This window comes from Balaenoptera borealis (genome assembly GCF_965194805.1).
Source record: "Balaenoptera borealis genome assembly, chromosome: 7".
NCBI lineage: Eukaryota > Metazoa > Chordata > Mammalia > Artiodactyla > Balaenopteridae > Balaenoptera > Balaenoptera borealis.
The window spans coordinates 67,263,940-67,286,323 of NC_138864.1; the positions used below are offsets into that span (position 1 = coordinate 67,263,940).

At 36.5% G+C, this 22,384-nt stretch overlaps 1 protein-coding gene across 6 annotated transcripts in view; it reads right to left on the reverse strand.

The window, feature by feature from the left end:
- Window positions 1-3,338: 3,338 nt before the first annotated feature.
- NXPH1 (neurexophilin 1) overlaps window positions 3,339-22,384 on the reverse strand; it is a 406,633-nt gene continuing 387,587 nt past the window's right edge. For all 6 annotated transcript variants that reach the window (XM_082398568.1, XM_082398569.1, XM_082398570.1 and 3 more), the window contains one exon: window positions 3,339-7,607. In XM_082398568.1, the coding sequence (XP_082254694.1) occupies window positions 6,846-7,607 (762 nt within the window). In that variant the 3' untranslated portion in view covers window positions 3,339-6,845. The remainder of the gene's footprint in view (window positions 7,608-22,384) is intronic.

Sequence of the window (22,384 nt, forward strand, 5' to 3'; positions counted from 1 at the left end):
ATGTGCTAATTTTGCATATACATTTTTTTCACAGAGTAACAGAGAGAAATAGCAGTTTCAAAGTCAGACTCTGGGGTCCTGAAGGTGGGATTTGACTCCTGGATGTATCACGAGTTGCACTGCTTTGGGCGAAGTTACTCCATGTCTCCAAGCGTCAGACTTTTCACGGCAAGGGGGGCCTAAGAAGAGTCTTTATAACCTCGTAAAGCTGCGAGGCTTAAGTGAGGGGACACACGGAAATGGCCTGGCACAGTCAAGGGCTCATCCTTACGTGTTCAACAACTATTAGCCATTACCAGAAACTTGCACTCCTTTCTCGTTTGGGTGAAGAAAGTAAGAGAGAGTAACAACTGCTTACCTCACGTAAAAAGTTTATGAGGCACTGCGGCTCAGACGGCAACACAGATCCTGAACTCGGCTCCTCGCACGGACAAACTGAGTCGACAGCTACATACGGAACGATTTTCTCTGAGAAAAAACCCCCAAACTCGTGGAGCCGCTCCTGCACGTCGGGCGAGCAGACAGAGGGAAACCACATCAACGCTGGTAGAAGGCTGAGACAGTCTCTCCACAGTGACCCACAATCTGAGCGAGCTCAGAACCCGAAGCTTCTCCCTGAGGACCGAAGGAGTCCTACTCCACGGCGCGTACGCTTACTATTAAGACCTGCACCTGAGAGACAAGCCCTTAAAAGGCCTCGCTTGGAAAAAATCTCGAGAGAGCGCATGCGCGTGAGCACGAGACCCACGGGCTGCGGCCACGGAAGAACGGCTCTTAAAGGGTCCGCACACAGACTCACCTGCCACAGTGCCCAGCACAGAAGCAGCCCTTTGAAAAGCGCCATACTTTGTGTGAAAGAAGCTTATTTGCTAATTTTAAAGCAGGTGGACTGAGGGGCAGGGGCTTTCTGGGATCTCCTCTGGCAATGGAGGCTGGTGGGCACCATCTTCAGTAAACCAGGCAGGAGCCATTTTTTTTTTGTTTGTTAAAATCAAACCCAAATGGAGACCAGGCTTGAAAATTCCCTGAGCAGGCAAAACCACTTAAGTAATCCAAACAAACCTTAATTTAGCTTATTTTGCAACACTAGCTTGACCTGAGTCATTTCATGCTTATGGCTCTGGAAATCATAGACAAAACTTAAACCGTTTCCCAAAATTGATATGAGGTAACCACTAACCAATGCCCTATCATTGAAGAGAATTCAAATATTATAACCAGTCACTGTGAAGAACAGTCACTGCCTTCTCACTACATAAGCTGCTTTATAACAATGGACTCCTGAGCCTCATTCCATGTGCTGGTTTGAGTGCTGCCAGTTTGCAAACTGCCCTTTTGGTGAGTGCACAATAAACTTTTATTAATTACTACTTCAGGGATTTATTGGTCTTACTTCTGTTATTTCTGAACATTTACCAGTTCATAGCATTAAGAGTGGAATCCAAAGAAGACCCCGTATGGCTCTGAGGCTAGTGAGCAAACTCATGGTGATACCTACAGAGTCCACTGAGTTCACTGCTTTCTCGTCAACCCTGGAATTTGAGGGTAATTCTCTCTTGGGTCCAGGCTCTGCTGCCTTTGCATTTTGAGCTGTCCCACTTTATTGTGCATACCTCTATTTTGTTTGTTAAAGCTTCTTGGTTAAGTCACCCCATTCTGTTCGAAAGTGAGGAAAACATGTGAGTCCCGGTGTTTCGGAACAGCTGTTAAGAAACAGGTCCCCTTGTAGTTATGATCTCTCAGGGAATCTAAATGCAAAGATGGGTTCCACCTGGTCTAAAACTTTTTCTCCATCTCGCTCAGAAAAACTGCTTTCTATATGTATACCCCCTATGGATCAGAATCTTGTGCCTTTTTGGAAAATGGGTGAACTTTTGGATAATTTGGAATTGTAGTGGCCACTTGGAAACTTTAATTTGGATAAGTCTACCTTGAGGCACATTCTTGACAAGAGAGAATCTCAAACCTCCCAGAGACAATGGAATGCAGTCTTTGATCATACAGAGAAGCTTCTAAAGGACAAAATGACTCCAAAAATAGCTCTAAAAGCATACAAATAAAAACTCTTTAGGAAAAAACTTAAATAAATGGTGTTGGGAAAACTGGACAACCATATGTAAAAGAATAAAAACCGGACTACTGTCTTACACTGTACACAATTTCTTTTTTGCCTTCTACCAAAAACTTTTATAAAATGCAGAAAAGAAATTAATTGTAATAATAAAACTGGATTTCAGAAAATTGGCAAAGTGAATTTTGGCAGTAACAGAAACAATGGTAGATATATATGTATATTACATATACATACATATATATTTAATACTTATTTGACAATAGAGGCCCTCTAACAACTTTCTGGCATTATTTCTTTAAATAGTCACTCTCTCAATGGCCAAATTTACACATGTGTTTGGGTCAAGGAATTTGAGTATCAGAAATCAGTAATTCCAGTTGTCTATTGAGGCCCCTTACACAGAATTAGGAAATAGAAATCCAGCAACTGTCAGGTGAGGATGATGTGAACAGAGATTTGGCTGTATGTCTAATTTTGGGAGAATGTACACTTGGCACCTCCAACCATAACAGCCACTACAGCCAATGAAAGGAAGTCTCTGTATCCATCGCCTTTAGGGCCTTTACAGTCATCCTGCAATACAGCAGTAATAAAGGGCATAATCCTCTAAATGCAGAATTATAAATATTAAACTGCTTTCCATCAAACTTGGGACACTTGGCCAGCTACTTGGCACAAGTACTCTCCTAATTTTAGGTGATTTCTCTAGACTTTGTTCACACAAACATATTGAAACTAAAACTCTCATGGGATTTCTGTTCTTTGCCATCCTAGTAAAAATAAAAGTAACTGTAAATTTGTTACTTAAAAGTATTTCTGATAGTACTGGATATAAAAAGCAATGATACACCACAATTTTAAATTGAGAAGGACTGTTTTCCTTATGCTCCCAAGCCCTGAAATCATTCTTTGATATGCATGGGACTCCTGAGAAAAGCTGACCTAGCAATCAGTTTTTCAGGATTCAATTCTGACTGTTAAGGTCCGCAATTTCTGTCACCTACAAACTAGGTAAATAGTAATATTTTTTATGCAAACTAATGTGTTTAAATTTTTAATTTTTGATCTACTGATTTTCATTTTATTTGAATAAAAATATAAAGATAAAAATAAATATAAACTAGATAAAAAGACTGATAATTGAATATCAATAAATGTCTGAAACTAGTACATCAACCAAGTCTTTCCAAAGTTAATAAACACAGCCATTTGAATTTGCTTCCGGCTAAAACTTGTCATTCAGAGTTGATGGTGGAGATGCAAATTGTTTTTCCAAAGAGCTGTTTATATTGGTTAAGCTGCTTCTTACATGTAAAGCAGTGGGGAAAAGGGAAAAGACAAACACTTTCTCAGGCTTCTCATGATTTTTTTAATCTATCTGTGCAAAAATACAGTTTATTGCTGAAATGTAGGAACCTGAAGATTCCTGTCCACAGTTTTAAATTTAACAAGTATTTCAGTTACTTCCAGAATAATCACTTCCAGAACTTTAGTACTGTACTATTAATAGTTATGCCCCTTCTACTCATGCAGAGAAATTCTCACAGGAGTCATGGACCCCAAAATGCCCAACTGAAACCATACCATGACAATTCATTGTTTTTATCATAAATAGATAAACCAGTAACTTGTATCATTTTTCTTCCATGAGGAGAGAAGCTGCAATAATCATTTCTTTATAATAATTTCAATTTTACTAAAATGTTTCTGAAAATAACAATAAATGATGACATACCCATGTTTGCATCAGGTGCTATCTATTTCCATCTTGACTTTTTTTCTATATCTTAGCAAAGGTGCGAAAGAATATTTAAGACTCTAGAAAAAGCAATTTCCTTAGGGCAGATTTAAGTTTATTTTTTCCAAATAACAAATGATTTTCTAGCATAACTAAAACTTAACTAACCAGTTTGTTGAAGCAACAAGTTGGCCTAGTAAAGTTTTTAATCTGAACCTTTGAATTTTCTTATTCATCATCGTTCTTCATCCTCTTCCTTTTCTAAAACAGAAGGAGTATATTAGATACAAATAAATTATCTTTTGAATCAAAGTTCTGTATCATCATGACTTTTCTATATCACAGATGGAGGTGCTGATGATATAGGAGTTAGGGATATTTGAGTACAGGCCCAGAAAAGGTCTTAAAAGTTTAAATTTTTAAAAATTGAAATCTTCATTAGGGATTTGCTAATTTTCTCCTTTTTTCTTCTAAAGAAAAACTACAGAAAAATAATTCAATGCATTGTTAGTTAGCTGCATTCTATATGGTTATAAAAATGTAAAAGCAATATTTCATGAGGACTTTGGAGAGTAGGGCAGATGGGTGAAGACTGAAGCATATTTTTTTTTTTTTCTGAAACATATTTTCATCTTATCTTGAATGCTGGATTACAGGACAGATTACACCACATAATGAAAGTCACGGGCCACTAATCAAATGATCCAAAAAAAAAAAAAGATTTTTGCCTTCTTACTTATCCTCCTTTTTGTTAAGAGAGAACTGACTCCTAAGTGATCACTTTGATAAATAAACCCCAGAATAACAAGGTTTAATCTGTGGAAAATACGTTCTGCAGCTGGGACTCATGAAGCTCTTCCTGCCAATTGTGCCAGAGAAGTCTGTTCTAACATCAGCTTCTAAATTCCACGGCAAATTAATTCATACATTGATATAAATGGTCGTCTAGCTATGTTGGAGGACTTTGAGAGATGGACACTTAACAGAATGATGTGTCTTTAATTGGCAATTGAAGACTCTCTTCAGTCAAATCAGTCATTGAGTTCTCACTTTAGAACTCTGTGGTATTGGGTTCCCTGTAGAACGTCTATTATTTTCTGTATGAAAACATACTTACCCCTATGAAGCATGAAGGGAAAATGAGAATGGGTGAATGTTCTTAATTTGACTTCTTTGGTTAACCTTTGAGCCTTTTCATATCCCAATCCCCAATTTGTGACCTTAAATATGGTTTATTACTTTACATATTTCTTCTTCTGTTTATTTTGCTGGGATTGTGTATGGTAATTAGTTTTAAAAAGTAAAGCTTAATGCCCCAAAATAATGCTATATAGATAAATTGATCCCTTTTGCCATACGTAAATTGAGCATAGAAGCCCTTCACTGATGTTGTAATTTTCTCAGTTGAGTCAATACAGTAGAATCAGGGAAAGTCAGCCACAATCTTCAGACATCTTGGCTTTCTTTTAAGGAAAAAAAAAATTACCTTCTTCTCAATATCCTGCTAAATAAAGACGCTGTACAGGAAAACAACAACAACAACAACTAGCTATAATTAATTTAGGAGACCTCAATCATCTCCTTATGTTCATTGATTTTTGTTACTCTTGAACAACTAGCATGACAGCAAACCAAAAATATATGTAATACTGAATGCCACAACTGTTTCCCAGTTTTGAGACTTAAACTCCTAAGTTGTTTTGACTGGGCAACTAATAGCAATTTAGATAGTTCTGTACAAATTTAGAGACATCAGATGCAAAACCATGACTGTATTCCAACACATCCTTCTTGTCAGAACCATTTAAATCACCATCTTACACAAGTACATATTGAAACTCAACTTTAAGCATTTTATTTTTATGTACATTTCATTTGTCCCGAAATAAAATATCTAAATACAGACAGACTGTAATGTTGTATATGTATAGCTTTCAACAATACTTGAGCTGAATAAATGCTTTGTACATTAAGTTTGTCTTTTTAATGGGGTTCACAGCTACATTGATAGAATGGATTCCTCATATCCTTTTTTTTTTTCTTTTTTAACCAATAACAAGCAGAGAGACAAGTACATAGTTAATATTAATAAGCAGCTCAAATAACACTTGGTTAAACTATGTACAATACAAACCATTCATACAAATGAAGACTAGGATATTGAATTTGTTACAATATGTGTAGTAAAGATAAGACAGACACTTATAACTTACATGGTGTCTGTCAGGCATTTCCCTTCTTATATAATGATCAGAACTTATTTTAAGCAACCTTAGCTGGTCTCGACTTTGCAAAAGTCCAATGATTGGTGATGAAAGCTGTAATCCAGTGTCTGCCCACATGTAAATTCCAAATGTTTGCTCATCTTTACTGAGAACAGGCTCCCTCCACAGAAAAAAGAGCCATCTTGTATCACCTTGAATGTGCCTACTGAATGCTGGAAAAAGTTACTATACTTGTTGTGTTCATAAAATAAAGAATACTGAGCTCTAAAGACACATTTTTTTTTCCATTTTAACAAGCATATACTCCTACAGTAGTATTTACCAGTACAGCTACTCCAAGCAGTAGAAATGCATGAGTGGGGATTATTGATTAGCATGTACTCAAGACTTAAAAGGAGATTTCCATAACTGCAAGTGCTAAAAACCATTCACTGTCTAGTTAATCCTTTTGCTTGATGATCGTTTATCCTGAACCATTATGAGTCAGACAACAAAAGCCCTCTTGACAGGAATCATGACGGATGCCAGCTGAAATGTATATGAGAGTGTGTCTGTGTACATCTGTGTGTGAGAGCATGTCTTCAAGTGTGGCTTTAGAATCTGTGGTGATTTACAACTATACTGAGAGATGAAGCTGACTGGGCAGAAATTACATCAGATTGTTTTCCACGAGCGTATTTGCAGCCAGTTGACGAGAGCGGCAGTGTAGACACATTCCAGGCAACAGATGGGACCTTCTTCTTGAGGTAACAGCCCTCTCATGTGACCTTGAATTCCTCAGGCTTCAGTCTCACCCCTACATTCATCCTCATCCAGAGGGGAAGTAAGGTGTGTCGCTGTGGTAGTTGTAGTCGGGGCACACTTTCTGTACGAGTTTATAATCTGTACTATAAAAGGAAATGTAAATACAGATCACCTTAAAGGGCTTGGAGCAGAGCCAGGACACATGACTTTGGGTCTGCTCCTGGTAACAGGTTTTTGAAGGGTCATAGTTGCAGAGTGTGTTCTTGGTAGCCTTGTCAACCTTTTCATATTCAATGCGACAGTTAAAGGACTTGGAATCTTTGGCATCAATCACGGTTTGCTGTGCCAAGTCGAATTCCACTATTTTCGTAGGGGGCACCAAGCTGACAGATACATTCCCTTGACCAGTGGAATTATGCCTGAAATAAACACTAAACGTCCCATTGCCATGATCTACAATTTTCCCAGTTATCAATAGGTTTAGCTTCACTGTTTTGATGTTGGAATGAAAATCACCCCATCCAAACATTTTCTTAAACTTGCCCGTCTTAACAATGGGCCTTCGCTTGGCCCTGGGCCGAGGCTCTTGAAGGTCTGTGGAGTTCCTCAGCCAGTCCCAGAGGTCTTGCTCAGAATAAGGTTCTGGGGTGTCATATCGCAGGTCTAAATCTGTATCATTTTCTTTGCCACGAAAAGTCTGTGACAGGAGTCGGCTGATAGACAAGTCTTTGCTGCCTTCTGTCCATATATGCTTTAGTGTGGATTTGCTGCTTCCTGATTTTAGAAGTTCTGACTTTCCACCGTTTGTTAAATTGGCACATGTGACCTGCAAATGGAACAGAAAAATGGCGTTTACATCTCTGTATCTGAGAACACCCAACACAAAGATCCAAGCCCTTTCTCAGAGGCTGGGAATTAAAGTACCTTCAGCACCTAGCCAATATTTATTAGGCCGTAATAAAGTACCACTTCTATTTCATACAATGATGGGAGAGAGGGGGTGTAGGTGGATAAAAGCCACTAAACATGACAGAAAGACTATATAAAAACATTTGACGAGAAAAAGGCCACCTAACATGAATAAAGCAAATTAAATTCAAACATAAATCACACTAAAGTAATTACTTCTCAGCACCAAAATCCAAACACTTCTAAAATAAAATTTTACAAATGATTATGTTACTTTTTTACTTCAAGATTACCATAAGCTTTATAATAGTATGATTCTCAGAAATATGTCGACTGACGTTCTATAGGCTTTTGGCAGTCCATGCCACAGTCACATAAGGAAAGTTAGTTTGGCAAGGAGGCTCTAGTATATTTTATCTGGTCAAAACAAAATAACATGTTTATGATCACCCATTATTAGCAAGAAACATACTGTATAAGACAATTTTTTCCATTAAGGGATTTAAAATGTGATCTAGGAAGACAAACATTAACTGACAAGAGTAGTGCAGATCTTTTGATTTTAAAGTTTATTTTTGTCTTTGTCTTTGTTTGTTTTGTTTCAATGAAATTTAATCAATTGGTCAAACATCCAAATCTGTACTTGCCTAATTCTATAGGCATTGTTCTTATTGCAGCCTCTATATTTATCTTTAGTATAAAAGAAATGAATACATATCCTAGTCTCTAGAATTACATAGACAGTTTCCCATTCTTCAGGTGGCAAAAAGAATAAATACAAGCACGCATTTGGTAATGGCTTGGTACTTGTATCTCATCATCAACACAGTTGATCAAGGAGAGGGGCTGTAATGAGATGCATCATGGTGCACTGACTCATGAAGCAGTAATGAAATTGTCCCAGAGAAGAAGTGAAAAGGGATTTAGAGTGCATTTACCAGCAGCATATAGGGAGTAAAAAAAAAAGGGGAAGTGTCAGATTTCAAGGAGAAAGAACCAATCTATTGAAGAGGATGCTAAGATTCTGATAGCAGAACAACCTCTGATTTTCAGGTAGAATAGAAATTTACTTCTAAATTATACTCTCCACAGCTATAGTGATTATGACCCTGGAGTCTGACACCCTGAATTCCAATCCAGGCTGTGATCCTTTCACAGCTGTATAGTGTGGGCAAGTTGCTTAACTTGTTTACACTTCTGTTTTTCTCTTCTACAGAGTAGGAGAATGATACCGCTTTCCCTCACATGGCTGTTTTGAGAATTAAATAGGACACTCCATTTAAAGCACTAAAGGACAGTCACCTGGACACGATGAGTGTTCATCATTAGTATTTCTAACTATCATCATCCTAAAACATTTTATCTCTGAATTCCACTGGGTAATATTTTATGCAAATGAATAACTTACAATAGGATTTGAGAGCAAAGGGTATCTTTATAAGAAAATCTCCCTTTTATATAACCAAAAACCTAAAGCAAACAATTAAAAAAATATGTATACTTTTGAAAGTGCTGCTGTGACAATCTAAAAACATAACAAGTTGAGTAGATAGTAAAACTCAGGTTAATAAGACATGAGCATAAGTTCATCTATTAAACTGTTCAACTATCAAATGCAATGAATTTATTAGCCTTCAATGGTGTGATGTGAACGGCTTCCAGTGGTGCAGACAGTCAAGAAACCTCTCTGGAATATCTCAGTTTGGGTACAGAGTCAAAGCAGGTTGTAGTCATCAACACCGCCTTGAATATTCTTATTCTCTCTTCCCTTCCCTTTCAGGGCAATGTCTAAAAGAGAATATCAGTCATAAAAAATCAGGGAGAGTCCTTAGGAAAGTCCCCAGATCTGTTCAGTATACACAACACTGATTCATTTTGTCTTATTAATTCAATAACTATATAGTGAGATTCTGCTAATATTCAGTAAAATAATAGTAATACAAAGGTAAATGAGACATGGTTCTTGCCCTCAAGATGTTCAAAATCTAATAGTGAACTCAGTTAAGCAACGAGCAGTGTGATGTAACCAACACTACGTACGATATGCTTGGAGTCATAGTCAAAGTTAAAAGGTAGAGAAGATGTAACAGAGGAGATGATACTCAGATCTGGGAGAAAAAAAGAGGTTAAGAACTTCAACAGACAGTGAATAGGCCAGAGAAGTTCTCCTAAGTATAAGGAACATACTATGTAAAAGTAAAAAGTTGAGAAGGAACGTGTCAAACGTAAGAATGGAAAATTGTTCCTTACCTCTGAACATTAGGGAGAATTGACTGGGAGGATAAGAGGTTGCAAGAAGTCAGTAGAACCTGAAGAAGGTAGGCTAGGGTCAAATTGTAAAGGTTCTAGGGTCAATTTGTGAAGGCATTTAAAATTATTATTATATATAAGGGGGAATCCCTAAATTTCATCATGTTTTGCTTTTAAGTAGGTCATCCTGGCTGTAGAAGAAGCACCGATTGGACATTGAAAGGTGGATTGGTAGGGAGAGAACTTCAGGGAATAATTAGTTAAATAACAAATTGCAGTACTTCATTTGAGAAAGTAAATGAGCTTGAACCAAGGCAGTGGCAGAGAAAAAGAGAAAGAAAAAATGGATATAAAAGATATTTTAGAGGTAGGATTAATTCAACTTGATGATTTATTGGCTAAGCAGGAGCATGAAAAAGTTGCGAATTAATGCGAATTAATGCGAATTAATGAGTTTGCTTGCATCTGTAAGGAATACAAAAGTAACAAGTTAAAAAAAAAGTATAAACACTTGAAAAGAAGCCTCCTGATTTTTGAATTCACTACTAAGGACCTTCTTGAAGTAAGTTTCAGTAGTGGCAAAGAGACGATGTAAGATGAGAAAGAAGAGCAACAAGCTTAACACATCTGCTCTCAGATGCAATCAGGAATCCTTGGCTTTCTCACTCTATTATATTGCTTACATCTTAAGAATTTTCATTTTTGAAACACATAAATGTACACATAAAATTGAAATAGATTTTGAGCCTTACTGAATAAACAATACCATTTAAAAAAAAAAAAAAAAACCTTATACTGAGAACACCCTGTACCATTGATTTTACAAACATAATAAAAGAGCTTCTTTTTAAAAGTCACCTAAAGATCCTTTCACATCAGTATATCAGTATGATAACAGAGGTGGCAAAGACTATGGCATAAAATGAGACCAAAAGAAAAATCTGACAATTTCTAGTTAACTCAATTCCAAAAAGGCAAAGCATCGTGAACCTTTTTTGCTACGAAGAGTAATTTTTCCTATAACAGTGAAAACACCAAAGATACTTCCTAACTGAATATAATTTTCCAAGGCAAAAGTGGCCAATGCCCGCCCACTCAAAAGGAGTTGACCCACTAATCCAGTGATACCATTTCCACAAATTATGTGATTTGCCTAACTGTTTTAGAAACAATGAGAATCATAAAGACTCAACATGATTAGGTATATGCATTTTAAAGCATATGTTTCTTTTGAGAACATTCAAATATAGGTGCAAAGAGAAGGGTCATTTTCTTCAACCGTAAACAAAGACAGAGCTAGGATCTAACATGAAGGGAGCATGTCTGGGGCAGGACCTGTCTGTGGAGCTGGGGAGAAAAGACTACTATTGACTGGTGGGAGTGTAAGCATATAAGAAGTTGCAATGCCTTGATCTAGCTCCTCCTTTATATACCTCAGGGCCATGCTTTCGCACTGCTTTCTCTAACATCTTTTCATTGCAGGCTTACAATCATAATGTCAATATATTATCTTTTAAAATATTGTTGAAAGGCATCACTTTGGAAAAATAAACTTCACTGCCACCTCAACTATGCTCCTGGCCTTATGAGATTTTATACAAACATTTCACTCTTTTACATGTACATCTCCAACTAGAGGTGCTTCCAGATGTTTGCATATCTCTTTTTACAAAAGAGCAATAAGATGCCTTTTAATTTCTACCAAACCACACATTTACTGTTGATCTATTACTGTTCAATATAAATTATCTCAAGATTACTTTGAAAATCATGTATTTATTTCATCAACTGTATGAGTATTTAAGCCAAACAAAAATTTTAGATAATCTGATGCTTAAGCAATATCTCTCATCAGTGAACAACTAATCAACAAAACGGCCTTGCTCTGTGATTACAACTTCATTTTGGCAGTTTTATGATTTCCTAGGTTGAATATATGTTGCATACTATTAACTGCTATTGGTTAAGGGCATACTATATTCCAGACATTGTAATTAGCATTTTACATATGGCATTGCATTTCATTTAAACCACACACATGCACTCACTCATTCACTCACTCACACACAGACTTTAAGATCAATATTGTTATTTCAGCTTACAGGCAGAGATATGGAAGCTCAAAAAAGACTTGTCCAAGATTACTGCTGGTAAATGAAAGAGTTACTGCTTAGCTACTCCACAGGGTATTTCCTTTATTTTTAAAATCATTTTAATCATGTAATTATACATTAATATATGTTTATCAAAACATTTAAACATTATAGGATTTATGAACTAAAAATTAAAAGCCTATCTTCATCCTCTACCCCTGTTCCCTTACAATCCCACCTCTCTCTCCAAAGGTAAAACCTCAAATTTTTGATGTATATTGTTTCTAAATATTTTCACTATTTTTTCATGTATAAATATTTTACATAAATAATGTCATATTTTATGATTTGCATTTTGTATTTTTCCAGTCAACAAAATATCTTGGAGATGCATACCTCTTAGTACATCCAGGTATATCATCTTTATTAAATGGGAAATAGAATTTTAGAATATGAATGTATCATACTTCTATTTTGGGGGATACCTTTTGTGATAGATCCTTAATTATTACATTGTTTCACAGCCAGGTTACCTAGACTTATTTTTTTAGCCTTGATTCCATTGGTTTTTCTGTTCACAGTTGCTTCAGATAACTTACTCCCTCCTCTCTAGAGCTGGATTTTCATTTCTATGGTTGTATAGATTTGTGTGATTCTTTTAAAAAAAAGTTCAAAAGAGATAAACTATCTGAGTTGTCCCATGCCTAAAAATGTCTTTACTGGCCATAGGCATACACTGGGCAGAATAGTCTTTCATCTCTTAACTCATTTTGTTCTGTTTTATTTTTTTCTCTCTCCAAAAAATTTAGGATTTTTTTCTATTTCAGATATTGTGACATCCCACAAGGTGGGCTACGTGTGCTCATGCTTTCTCCAGACTCTTTCTTAACTAGTTTAGGGAAAAGCATACAGATATTTATAGACACGTTAGACTCTTTTTCATAGAGTTCCACCAAGAGGACTCCCACCTCTCTGAGGGATGTTCTTTCTGTATTATGCCATTTTGTAACTTGGGAGAGAGAGTACCTCGCATAGAATAAGTACCCAGTAAATTACATATATGGTTTATATTCTTATTTAAATCTATTTCAATAGTGAAGGTTCATTGATTCTTTAGCCACAACCAAGATTTTGGTGGGACATGTGGCCCATAGAGGTTTCTCTCCTACAAGTTTAGAGCATACACTTCATTGACAATACTTGGAGTGCCTTGCTTCTTTTTTTAGTATTTTACATTACTTCCATTTAAAATGTATAAGGAATATCTCATGTGAGGACTCCTGGGTACTTGGTTATAATAATGAACAAAACACTTAAAATAACATGTTGAAAAGCTATTTCTTGGCTGAAAAAAAGCCACTTCAGCATTATTTTTTCATTATGCATAAATAGATTTTAATTTGTCAGTAAATCTAGCTGTCTTTAAGGAAAAGACAAATATTGCATATGTAGGAATAGCTGGTTTAGATCCAGGGTCTTTCTATCTGAACTGGAGCCCAATATGAGTGATTGTCCATAATAAGGCATGTTACATGGAGGCTTTTGAAAGTTTATAGCTTCTTAAAGTCCAACAAAGTACACACCTATCTAGAATGGACCAACTGAGGAAGGACTGACTCACTTTCCAATCCTATTTCCAGCAACCTACACATACAAATGTTCTCATATACAGCGATGGTATAAGAGAACATACTGAATCCACTTTATCCAATAGAACTCAAATTCCTCAGGAAATAATAACTTTGATATTTTTGAGACAATATGCCTACTTAACACCCTTTGATTTTCCAGAGGTTGATCTGAAAACCTTCCAAAAGACAGAGGAAGAAGTCATTATATAAAGAAAGTGATAGAGGCTAGGTGCAGTGGAATATCATCCCTGTACCATTTAGATCCTGGATTCATTCAAAAATTCCTCTAGGACTTCTTTCTTATCAGGCTAGAAGGCGTGGACACCGATCAGAGCTTCACAGGTACAGAGTGGACAACAACGCAGACGGTCAACCCAGAAATACAAAAGGGGAGGCAGATTCTGGAAATACGGTCCCTCCACACTCCTGTAAAAGTACTGTAAACTGGGAATCTCCAGCTTCCTGAAGTGGAACAAATCCAGTGTCCTGTGAACAGACAAAACCAACAAAGAGAATCGACCCCTCACCCTTTTATCAAAGGATGGTGATGCTGGAGTTCTAGTTAGGTAAAACCTTTTGACATTGAGTAAATATATATCTTTGGATCATGCCTTGACCAGAGCAAGATGTGGTAAAGCGTATCCAGCCTAGAGCACCAGGCCCCACTATGGCTCTAAGGCATAGCTCAGGGAAGACACAACTCATGCACTGAAGGAACTTCAAAGGCCACTATGTCCATGAGAAAACAATTCCCTTGAAAGCTCTTAAACCAACCTGTTCTTTTCTAAAGTCCCTCTGATAAGATTAGCATCCATTCTTTGATATTTGTTTCTTCCATGTAAGATTCTTAGCACTTGGGAAACACAAATCTCTTACCCAATTATTGCCAGTTTTGGAACCAGATACACCATGAGTCTGGGCTACATTTCACTTCGGTCTTGGCCCTACCCCTTTCCCCTACTCCCAGTTTCTTAAAGCATGGCATGTGGAATCTCATATCAAAAAGCCAAGTGCTGAGGGAAAAGGATGCTTAGGCAGAGAGATCTCATCAACAAGGAAAAAGATGGCCTCTGGATTTAGGTGCTGTGGCTTTAAGTTAATTAGATGTAAAACTGAGTGGTATGCCTAGATTCCAAAAAGAAAAGTACTTGGCTCCTTCTGTTTCCAAGGGAATTAAGTGGACTGTTTCACTAAATCAAAGAAGGATATTCACCCAGATTATGTTACAGGAGGAGATGAGATGGGTCATGGAGAGATAGAGCAAACAGAGCCCAAAGAGACTGAGGATGATGTAAGAGTAGTCACAATAGAAAGGTTGGATGAAAGTGTGTGAGCAAGCAGAGCTCTGAGATCCCCTTGACCTTTAATGTACTTTAAAATGACTTATCACAGCATTAATGTGAACTGCTGTGAACACTGTGGATAGAAGGAATCATAGGAGAATTGAAAGAAAGACAGGCTGTTAGAGTAGAATTTCCTCTCCTCCCCGACCCCCCACCCCCATATGTCCCCACACTCATATTTCCAAACTCTGAGAGGGAGTTTACCCTTTTCAAAAGAGCTGGGTAACACTCCACCTGCCACTAGAGGGCACAGCTAGGACATCTGACAGCTGTCTCTATTCCTGGTGCTGAAGTCATATGGAATTGTGTCACTAGGGGCCCCAGAGCTCTTTGAAAAAAGAAGATGGACCGGGAACCTTTGTGGTACCTGCTGACTGTTGCAGCCCCTGGAAGCTACCTCTTCTATGAGCTGCAGAGACCAGGAAGGTCACTGTTGCTCAAGAAACTACTACAGAAGCCATCACCAACTAAAGAAGCAGTTGTGAGCCTTCAATTCCTCACAGAGGGTATGTTCAGGGTTTAGGTATTTATATTTATTTATTTGGAAAAAAGTCTAGGTCAATGCTATGTATTCCTACATCTCCAACTGCATTTTGGCTACTCTTCCCTTTGGCCTCAGAGTTCAGATCACATCAGACTTTTTTATGTGTTCTCTTTCTTCCAACTTCAGGACCTTTGCATGGGCTGCTTCTCCATCCTGGAATCCTTTCTACCCACTTCCATTTGCTTAGCTAACTCCTACTCACCCTCTAGCCCAACCTAAAGTTCATTTCTACAGGAATGGTTGATCCTCTCAGAGCACCTTGTACTATTTTTGTTCATAAAAGTAATACTATTATCTATATCTATACCTATATCCTTATCTATCTATCATCTATCTATCTATCTATCTATCTATCTATCTATCTATTAATCTTCTTTCTCTGAACTGTCATCTCCATGGGGGTGGGAGTGGTCATTCAATACCTTAGTCACTATTACTACACTTTATAAAATGCCAGGTTCCAAGTAGGTGCTCTATAAATATCAGCTGAATGAATAAATGCATGTTTGAATGGAGTGCCTACCTACACCTAATGGTATTCCTTCACAGATGAGCTTGCCCCATAAGCAGATAAACAGCTCATTTTCTGGCATAGATAAAAGTGTTTATATTGTAAGCCTTCATGGAGGCTTTGTGTAATTCTGTAAACATCCACAGTGGTGCAAGAGAAAAGGTGATAGTTTTCTAAGAAAATACAAATGAGTTGATGCTATAGGTCATTATAACCAGACAGGAATGTTACATCAAAAGTCTCCAAATAAATGTGAGTATTATTTAGATCAAAGTGAAAAGTGAATAAGAGCAAAAATGCCTATATGAACATAACTGTATTTTGGAGGCTTTACAAATATCAGGAAAGCTTAATGAAACAATGAGTGTGGTCTCTTGGATGGCAGGAAAGTTAGTGCCATCTTCTGGATTTTCACTCTTGAATTTCCAGAAATTTGATGCTAAGACAGAAATGAAAGAAAATGCTGATGGGATTCTAAGAGCAGAGGTTCCTTCAACAGGAATCTGCCAGACTTTCCAGGGGCATTGTCTTTGCACTATTCAAGTGGATACTGTATTGACAAATAATAATTGCTTTGAAATAGGCAGTTAGGCATGTGTTAGGCTATTTCTTTGCATAAATACCCACTTTCTTGGAAAATGCAGTGGGGTTTTATAAACTTGAAGCAATACAACCAGTTTTATGGATGTGTTTGCAAAGGCTCAAATGGAGCTATAAAAATGTTCATTAACAGTACAAATTAAATTGTTATTAAAAAATATGAGTCTTATAGGCATGTTTGGCTTTACTCTAGAGTTGACAGAGTATAAATACAGTACAACTGTGACATTTCTGCTTTTTGTCTATATCACTAAAATCCATGATTGTTGAGAGTTAGAATCACAAAACATCTGAAGCTAAAAGGGACCTTGAAAATAATTTCATGACTTAGGAAGCTGAGTCCCATAGAGCTGAAGTAACTCACCTAAAGTTCCCACAGTGGTTAGGGGCAGAGTTAAAACTATAGTGAAGGTTTCCTAGTATTCAGTCCACTCTTCTTGAGTTCCAAAGTTTCCATAAGAGCTGGTACCTTATGTCTCCTTCAGAGTTTACTGAAACTGGAAATCAGGGTGTCAACTTCAAAATAAGGAACTGGCTTATCTTTGCTCTTAGTTTTGTGGAAGGAGGGGATACTATGGAAATTTGCCATCATTTGCTAACCCTAAAACAAAGAGGCACTAACCCAGTGAGTGCATCTCAATTACAGCTTGGAGTCTCCTGGATTGACTATGTGCACAAACCTACGCTCAGACCTCCGGAGACTTAAGTCTGAACAGTGACTGCTCTGAGGGGAGAGAGAATCAAAATGAGCAAACAGTTGTCATAGGTTTTCAGTTAAGTAAATGATAACACAGAGGGAGTTATTCTTTAGTCTCTAAAAGAGAAAGTGCTTTATATTTGTTTCCAAAAATTTGTTAGTTCCTATTTTCAGAAGACTTATTTTTTTAAAAAAAACAGAGTTAAAGCAAAAGTTTGTCAGATTCTCTCTTCTATAAGTCCATCAGCAAGCATTTGTTAAATAACCATGATTTTTTTTAATTTTCAAAAATTAACCTCAGGGAAGTCATTGTACTCAGTCTAAATCTGTATGTCTGCTCATTCTAGATAACCTACATCAGTACTTTAGACTCTCTTACAGATAAGGTCCTACTATTTTGGAGCTGCCTTCCTGTTATGAGCCTTGAAAGTCAGTGATTCCCAAAAGAGATTACTAAAGTAAAGCCAGGGTAACGTGAGCTGTAATATATACCGAGGATTATAACAGAATTGGTAGTGGGGGTGTTGGAATGTGTACTGTATTAAAAAGCTTATTCCAAGTGTATCATTGATTTGCTTCTAGTCAGAATATTTATTTCATAGTTTGACATAATGTTAAAGGAAGGCGTGAGATATATGTTTTTTTCTCAAAGTGGAGGCTGGTTTAAACAGTCAAGAAATGTATTTACAAGTGAAATCATCTTTTGCTAAGTAATCTTGATTCTTTAGACAGACTGCAAGCATGATCTATCTTAGTTGGAATCTGCACAGAAAACAGTTATGTTTATATATTTTTGTAATTTTAAAATTTCGATATAATTTCCAACTTACAGAAAGTTGCAAGGAACTTACATACACTCTTTACCCAGATTCACCAATTAATTCCATTTGATCACACGCCGTTTTATTGCTTTCTCTCTCTCTCTTTCATTCATATACACATGTATATTTATATGTACATGTATATATGTACATGTTTATATATACACATGTGTGTTATACATATTTGTGTGCGTCTAGGCCATTTTCAGAGTAAGTTGGAGACATCATGCCAATTTACTCTTAAAGAAGTTCTAAAGTAATTCCTAAGAAATATTACATTTTCTTATATATGCATAATACAGCTATCAAAATAAAAAAATTTAACCTTGATACTTTACTATAATTTAATCTATAGTCAATATCAAATTGTCCCAACAATACCCTTTACACTTACTAATTTTTCTGGTCCAATCCAGTGTCATGCATTGCATTTAGTTCTTATGGCCCTTCAGTAGCCTTTCTTTCTGTTTCTTGTCCTTTACATTTTTGTAAAATGTAAACATTATAGGCTACTTAATTTGTGAAATATTCCTCAGTTTGGGTTTGTGTGATGCAAATCACTTTATAATAAAGTTCTAGAGCTTTCGACTGACAAAGACGATAATGGGAAAAGAGTGTTTCTGGATTTGACAGTGAAGGAAGCAATGCTTTGAGTAGTTGTAGAGAGAATAATATTATTGTACTATGCTAAATCATAGCCTTGCAAGTCATTTAGACTATTTAATATAATTTTACAGATAATTAATTTGTATTATGTATAATTGTTTTACTATTTTTGATAATAAGCTCATTTAATTTTGTCATTTTATGGCTCTTTCATTTCACATTTTGTTTAAATGAAGCTAAAGTTTAAAAAAAAAACCTGTTTCCTTGACTAACTAATCAATCTGAGGCTGACATTCTTTTAAGTCAGAAGGATTTTTAAAGTAATATTTGCATAGTGTTTATTTTCCCATCAAAAATTAGTATGTTATATGAGTAGATTGAACTCTGACAACCTCCCTGGGATGTTGATACCAATACTCCAATGATAGGTTGGAGGAAACTAAGACCCACTGGCAAAGAGACTTCCTTCGAATCACACATCCAAGAAGCAACATTCAGATTCTGTGTCAAAAACCCCAGATTGCTCTGCTGTTACCACAATGTACTATCTATTGCTATTTAACAAGAGTATACATGGTCATTCAGTTCCTTGAATGGGCATGAGCCAATTGACCTTGACCAAGTAGAGGTATCCTCATGCTTCAACCCTGTATGTAGAACTTCAAGTATAACTTGAATCATCATTCTTCCAAAAGAGCTGACTAGCATATCACTGTTCATTACCCACCAGGTACTCAGGTATACAGACACTCAGTTAATTTCAAAGCCATAATCTCTTAAACCTCAATTTTCTCATTATAATTGATATGAATACCTTGCCCCAGCATTATTTTGAGAATTAGAAACAATGTATGTGAATATTTCTTCTCAATAAATGGTAGTTGTTAATAATACTTGCTCTAATTTGGGTTTTTTTTAACTCATCAAGATGGTTACATTGATCTGTGTGGTTATTTTGTATAGAAGAGTCTAATTACCATAATTTAAAGTCATGTAGAAAAAACTGCACATTTTAGGTATCTTGGTGTAGTGGTAAAAGCAGGGGTTCTGGAGCCAGGCCACAGGCTCTCATCCCAGCTCTTAACGCAGATGGCCTTGTCCATGGGAATTGCCTAAATGGTGACATTCCAAGTCATTCCAGCAACCAGTGCACTGTTATTCCTTTGAAGTGGTAATACTCCAAGCAAAATATGATTTTCACTAATGATCCTAGTTTTAGAATGTGAAATTATGACTTAACAAAGAAACTTGATTTAAACTGTAGATTTTTAAAATTTTCTTTTCCTTCCTTCCTTCCTTTCTCTTTTCTTTCTTTCTTTCTTTGTCTTCCTTCCTTTCTTTCTTTTTAATGATACAGTATAGAGAAATACCACCCAATGCCCCCATCAGAGTTGTACTATCTAATCCATGGCATTTTTGATGTATTCTTTACAGAGCATCCCATTAGAGTTCCGGAGAAACCCTTACTTTCTATTATGTCAACGACACCTTTGTTGGCCTGAAGCCATCATCAGCTCTCAAGCACTGAACCATGAAGCAATATCTCTGTAACTAGGCCAAATAGGCCATGACCTGACAGGCTATAAAGCGGTCATTATCTCCTATTAAATCTGAAATCTGTGCTTTGCATATTTTAAAACAACTATCCAGTTGTGCTATAGAGGTACAACTGCCAAATGAATAATTAGATTTTTAGGAAACTATAAAGAGAACCAAAATGCTTTCTACTGTGCCAAAAACAAAGTCAATTCAGATTTACTTTCTCTCCTCCCGTTTTTATCCTCACTCTCTGGCAGTCACACCAAAAATATTTTAATAAACGATAAATAGACTTCTATTGCATAATTTAACTGTATAAAACCAAGTCGGGGTTTGTTATATGGGTGCCAAAGCATTCCATGTTGTGCACTTTTGGGCTGCTTTCTTGTATAGTTGAGCAGAACACTGTAGATGGTTGGGACCTAATATTTGCTTTGTTTGGTCACTGTGATTACAAAGAGGGTTTTATAAAATGTAAAATGACTGAATGGGCCATTTAAATGTCAAAGCTCAGAAGAGATTTGTTTTTATGGTTTAAAATTTAAGGGTCTTTTTTTTCCTTCCCTGCTCCCTGGAGATGTCTAAGTAACTCATTTCGCATAGCTTTAATGGTAGAGATGTAAGGGACTTTAGAAAGATTTGTAATAGAATTGAAATATAACTATATAAAATATCCTATTAACTCTTGCCCACTGTTTTACATTTTGAAGATTTTTAACTAAACTCTTGAAGCTCAGTACCTATGATGTCATTAAACATTTTTCACTTCAGTGGATCGTGACTCTGGAAAATTTGTAACTACTCTTGTCAGCAGGGGATTAAACTTTCAGGGAATAAATTAAATTGGGTTAAAGTGTCTAACAGAGTTTTCAGATGAGTGCTTTATTCAAGTAGCACGGAAACATGTTAACTTTGAAATGAAACTCTAGTTAGGTAAATAACTTTTGTCAAGAACCTATTGCTTAGGTGCTGCACTGCTCTAAGCTTACTTTATTAATATTGGTTTGCAATCTTCAGTACAGGTGTAGAAAGGAATTTTAAATGCAATTAAAGCTGAGCTAGAGGGTCACACAACTACGTTTTAATCAAAAGCTGAGTTCATGCCTGCTTTACATATAATATGTGCAAAGAAAGATCCCCTTTTCACATTGAATATGACTACATAAATACTCTGTTTTGAGAGAGGGCAAATGCGCTTCAAGAAGAAATGCAAAGGAATAACACTGTCACATTATAAGAAATGTTATAAGCACCTAAAGAAATATCCTGCCAGGAATACATTAATATATTATTAAGTATTACGAGTTATGACTTTTTAAATAGAACCTGAATATGTTTATATGTGTGTGTGTGTAAACACACACACACATCAATATGGGTTTTTTTTGTGTCTGTACACACACACATATACATACACACATGACCCAGTTTTTTAATTTTATAGTTTAACTTTTATTAGGGAAATCTAGAATCCATTATTCTCAAAGCCATTTAAAACTAGACATAAATGTTGTAAAAAGCAAAATGTTTGCCATTATACAATCGTATTCACAAGTGGTAGCATAAAATAGGGCAAGAAGATAGGAAATGAGTATACCTGGAGGCATCCTTAAATTCAAGAGAAAGGATGTATCATTTCCAAAGTCGTACTTTTACGCTCCCTTGGGAGCCTATGAATGGAGGAGAAATATAAGGAGAAAGATGTAAGAATAGGAAAACTTGAGTAAGAGAAGAAATGGCTACCTTTCCTACCACGTTCAACCAATTACCTTGGCACATTAAATCGTTAACAACTGTATCAACACCAGGATGAGTGCTGGGGCACCTGACAGTGTCCTGGAGCCTTCCTTCTGTTCTAGTCAACTCTTTAGGTGCTGGACTTTAGGGAAGGGAAGGAATTGTCCTGGGGGGAAGGGCCAGAGGCTAGAGTGGCCAGAGTGCCCAGAATAGCAGAGAGAAGTATGGGGGACACTCCAATGGCTCAGGACAGTGGCTATTTACCAATTAATACATAAGTATTTAAATAGTTTAACACTGGTGCATACTAGCTGAATATCCA